The sequence below is a fragment of the Cariama cristata genome, unplaced genomic scaffold (genome assembly GCF_000690535.1).
Source record: "Cariama cristata isolate BGI_N322 unplaced genomic scaffold, ASM69053v1 scaffold5629, whole genome shotgun sequence".
Lineage (NCBI taxonomy): Eukaryota > Metazoa > Chordata > Aves > Cariamiformes > Cariamidae > Cariama > Cariama cristata.
In genome coordinates, this window is record NW_009636205.1 from 78 (window position 1) to 4,787 (window position 4,710).

Below are 4,710 nucleotides of genomic sequence, written 5' to 3' on the forward strand. Positions count from 1 at the left end.
GCAGTAAGATGGCTGCATTAGCTATGAGAGTTAGAGATGACATTTCAGGGGAAAGGCAATCTCTTATCACACTTAATCAACAGCTGATGATTTTCTGAAAAAATCAACAGAGAAGGTGCATCATTGCATGCTTCCAGTGTCAAAATTTTTACTATGACAGCTATCAACAGAAAGCACTGTTTTCAGATGTTTTCAGGCCTGCTCAGTATGCTTACTAACTTATTACTGGTCTTCTGAGATGTTTTAGCAAGAGTCAAAAAGAAAAACTCTTGACATCAAAAGTGACACCACACCACCCCCCCTGCCCAAGAAACCAACCGCTTTTCTTCTGCATTCATAAAGAGCATTCTTCTCTCCTTCAGCAAAGTTAGACCAATTAAAGTCCTTAAGACTCAATCACACCTAAGCAATTCTTAAATACGAGCAGAATCCCTCCTTTGAATAATGCATATTTAAGTCCAGCACTTTATCAAGATTCTACTGAAATCGTAATAACAGCAGGAGGAAGAGGACTGTTTGTGGAAAAATTTCTGTCCATTCTAAGAAATACAAAATAACTACCTTGTATCTTTAGTTTAGGTACACCTCACTGCTGAAGATATTACCAGTCCAGTCACAAGTAAAAACACTGGAATTCAGTATTTGAAGTTCCAGAAGAATTCAAATCCTTGCCTACCTGATATGCCATTCTTGCTGGTGTTCAATAAAGCTACAGATGCTGCAGAGACTCTTCTATTATTCACAGTCTGCCCTGGTTTCCTTGAGGTACATTCTTCACTATCGCTGTCCTGTAGATTGAGTAGCCTTGGCTGAAAACACTGCAATCGACATGATCTGATATTGCTTAGTATTTCAGAAAGGGACAGTCTGTTTTCACAACGTTTATTGGAAGCATTGGTCCGTGAAAAATTAGAAGAAAAGTCTAAAGTCTGGGAAGAGCTTGAAAAAGCGTTCAGCATTTCCGGGTCAATCTGTTTCAAGACAGGATCATGTTCTGTGGTTATTCGGTCCATTATAACCCTGATTAAAGAGGGTGAAAAAAAGACGTTAGTTTAACGGTCTCTTCCTAATACTTTTATCCTTTGAAGGGGAATGAAGAGTAAAAATAATGCAACCGTACCTTCCACCCCTGCCAATTCGTCTTCTTGCAAATCCTATACATCTTCTTGGAATCGTAAGGGTTGTAAGGCAATGCCGGAACCTCAGTTTGTCCAATTCTGCCAATTCTGAGTTTTCATATGAAGAATTAGTTTGGTCCAAACGAGGCTGTAAAGAAAAAAGGCAATTTTGCAGTCATTTAGGGCGTACACTTTGATTAGGTTACTACTAAGCGATTACCATGCACAGGTTACTGTATAGAAAGTGCTGAAAATGCCCACAGAACTATCACGTGATTAACATGCTCAGATCGTAGAAGAACTTGGAAGATTCTTTTAAAAGAAATACACGAATTCATGACGCAGAAAAGCCTCTTTCCTTGATTAGTCATAAAATTAGGTGCCATAACAAAAATACAGAACAAGTCAGAATTAATTCATTCTACCAAGCACATAAAACTGTCCTGCCTAGACACAGGTCCATCTTGCCCAGTACCTCCTGTCTGATAATGGCTCTTGTGGTGATACATCACAAGATTTAAAACACAGGGAGCAATTCCTGTTTTGTTTCAGCCTCTGAGCTTCAGGCTTTTAGAAGCCAAAGGACTTACTGCAGGCAAGGCTGCAGCTTGACTAAGTTTTGTGATCAGTTGAAGGCCCATCCAATCCCACTAGTAAGGGTCAGTAGCATAAAAGATTTTGTCTGTAAAAATGAGTTTATGAAAAGTAATCGATAGAAATACCTCAGAACTACATGCACAACTCCAGTGCTAAGTATCATGCTATAGAAAACTACTTTTAGTACTTATTGTGACAAAGGAAACACCAAGAAGGTCTGTTCATTTATGAAAGATCCCACTGAATTACCAGCTGTACAAGGCGAAGCGACAACAATTCCCAACTCAGATAGCTTGCAACCTAGGCGTGTAGGTAATTTCAAAAGGGGTTCCTAAATTTGCAGTTCAGTTTTACTCATGAAACACATAACTGCCAAAGGTAACAGATGCTGACGTGAATGGCCTTTGTTCCAATACACAGCATTCAATACTGGATCTTGAAAGTGTATTTTTCCATTATCAGCTTACCTTAAGGCATTTTTATTACTCCATTAATATCTTCATTATTATTATGAACTCAAAACTGCATAATCTTTACAAGCAGAAATGCTGTGCACTGAAATGTCTTATATGACAGGTTAATAAATATTTATTAAAATAATCAATTTTTGTGATCAGGTTAAACCTACAGCAACAGTAGTGCTATACATCAATCAATTTATGTTAAGAGTTAAGCAAAACTCAAATGGCTTCAGTAGTTTAAAAAAAAAAAAACACAACCCTAAAAGGTTAACGTTAAGGCTGTCAAATAACCTGCTTCTAAGCAGCAATGGAAAAGTAATGAGAATACAAGTTTTCAGTCATCTCAACATCTTTTGGCAAAGAAGTTAAGTTACAGGCTAAGGGGAAAAAACAACCAACCAAGGATAAATTCTAAGCAAGAGAGAAGCTTCAGCCAATGATCTGAGGCTAAGCAGAAAAGGTGACTAGATTATCAATCAACAGGTTAAAAAACCCACCAAACTCACCCAAACTGAAAGAACAAGTAAGATAAGAGGCCACGCAAAAAAAAAAAAAAACAGGTGGCAAGTATTATCTTAAATAACCCACTAATAAATCTCTAAAATAAGAGAAGTAGTTAAAAATAATGACATGTTCTTGGAAAGATCCAGCTGTCTGTGGTATTCCGGAAGTGACTACACCACAGGCAGACACCGCAAAGCAGGCACAGTAGCGGGTGCCAGGACACATCCAACCCGTGCAAAGAACTTCCAGTACAACTTGTGTAAGATGCCCATGCTATAATTTCATTATTCTGGGGGATGTTTGGGCTTCTGAAACAGCCTACCTAGAGACTAAACGATTCCTCTGTAAGTGGCTTTAAAGGCTAAAGAAGTACACAATTATTTTTTCCAATTATTTTGTCATATAATTTCAATCTTCCCATGGGAAGCAAGCAAAGAAAAACCAGACTCATTGTAGTATTGTGTTGCCTTTCTTGGTCCTCTGCAGCCTAAAGCTCCCCCATCTATAGGCGTATGCTTGCTAAAAAAATTTCACTGTCAGCAGTTCTGGACATCTATAAATAGTCTCTGTCCTTGCACATTCTTACAACTGCAACCTAATGTTTTTCAATATATCTACAGTTTGCACTAATTTCAAAAGAAAATTTTGACTTAACTATATAAAAAAAAAATCCTCAACAGATTAAACCCCTTTGCTTCAATAGCAGACTCTACTCAATACCCCAGTAGGATCTCTCAGCAGGTCTGAGAACTGGGACAACTAGTATGTAACTTTAACGAGCTGTATAAGCTGGGAAGAAAGGATGTGCTGGATGGGCTAAGAAAACTGGGGGGACAAAAAAAAAAATATCTCTCTTCTTAACAGTGGCTGAATTGGTCTGCAGGCAACACACTGTGTTACCTTCAGCTAATCGCAGAGGAACAATACAATGAGAATGATTTTCGTGAAGACTGAAAACGAACGTATTTGGATTCACTGAACGATTAAAGCTTTGGTGGTAAAAGTGTGAACAGTATAACTATTACATTAGCATGATGTCAATCCAAATTTAAAAAAACCAAACCCAACATAACAAAAACCACCACACTAAATCCAACAGCAGATAGTCTTACAGCATAATACTGGCATCCTGCTCTTCTCCGGAAAGCACAAGGTCCATCAGGATCATTTTCTTCTTCTGCTTCCGATACTGGTGAGGGTACCTGGATCAGAAAGTAAAGTCATTCTTCCAACTGCCACATTTATATAATATAATTTTATTTATTATACAAATTTATATTCATATAACAGGAACTGCTACATTTGTATATTAAATGCAAACTTCTCTGAAGCATAGCTTAGAAGAAGAAAACAAGACCTCATAGTTTATGCAAGTATCTTTTTTATATATATCCACCGTCCAACAGAGTTATTCTCCATTTCGAGCTAGACGGGCCAAATTACAGGCAACTGAAATTTCTACCTTCTATACACTGAGATTTTGCAACAGAGTATTACCTGCAGGAACTCATCTTCATCTGAACTGTGGAAGTCATACTGTTTAATATCACTCTTGCTGATAACAGGCAAGGGCTCAGCAGAGGGCTGTTGAGGAGTTACTACACACTCTATTTTAGGTTTCTTTAGATACTTCTTCTTTTGACGTACAACATCTGACACCTCCTCCTTCAGAGATGAATGATGAGGATGCTGTTCAAGAAACAAAAAGTTTAAAAAAAAAAATTAACCTTTCTTCTTCTCATGCCGTAAAGACATGTCTGCTTATCTTCCAAAGCCTCTCAACGTGCAGCATCTGCAGACTATTTCAGACACATAATGCAAAATTTATTCAAAACATTAAAAAACCCAGACCTTTACCTCTGATCATCTTTACAGATATTTATTAATACACAAACTGAAAGCTTTAAGCTATATGACCACCTAAGAGGTTCCTTCCTTTGCAGTACACTCAGTATACTATAATCGGAAATCCTATTCCAATAAATGAGTTTTCTATGGCAAGCACTTTCAATGTTCTGAACCGCTCAGAT

The 4,710-nt window shown here is 37.6% G+C and overlaps 1 protein-coding gene across 1 annotated transcript in view; it reads right to left on the reverse strand.

Annotated features, from left to right (window-relative positions):
- Nucleotides 1-676: 676 nt before the first annotated feature.
- Nucleotides 677-4,710, reverse strand: part of LOC104167537 (enhancer of polycomb homolog 2-like) — a gene marked incomplete at its 3' end in the record, with an annotated part of 13,762 nt that continues 9,728 nt past the window's right edge. The window contains exons 6-9 of the mRNA XM_009707827.1: nucleotides 4,178-4,369; nucleotides 3,793-3,882; nucleotides 1,121-1,266; nucleotides 677-1,020 (exon numbers count right to left, since the gene is read on the reverse strand). Coding sequence (XP_009706129.1) covers nucleotides 677-1,020; nucleotides 1,121-1,266; nucleotides 3,793-3,882; nucleotides 4,178-4,369 — 772 coding nt within the window. The remainder of the gene's footprint in view (nucleotides 1,021-1,120; nucleotides 1,267-3,792; nucleotides 3,883-4,177; nucleotides 4,370-4,710) is intronic.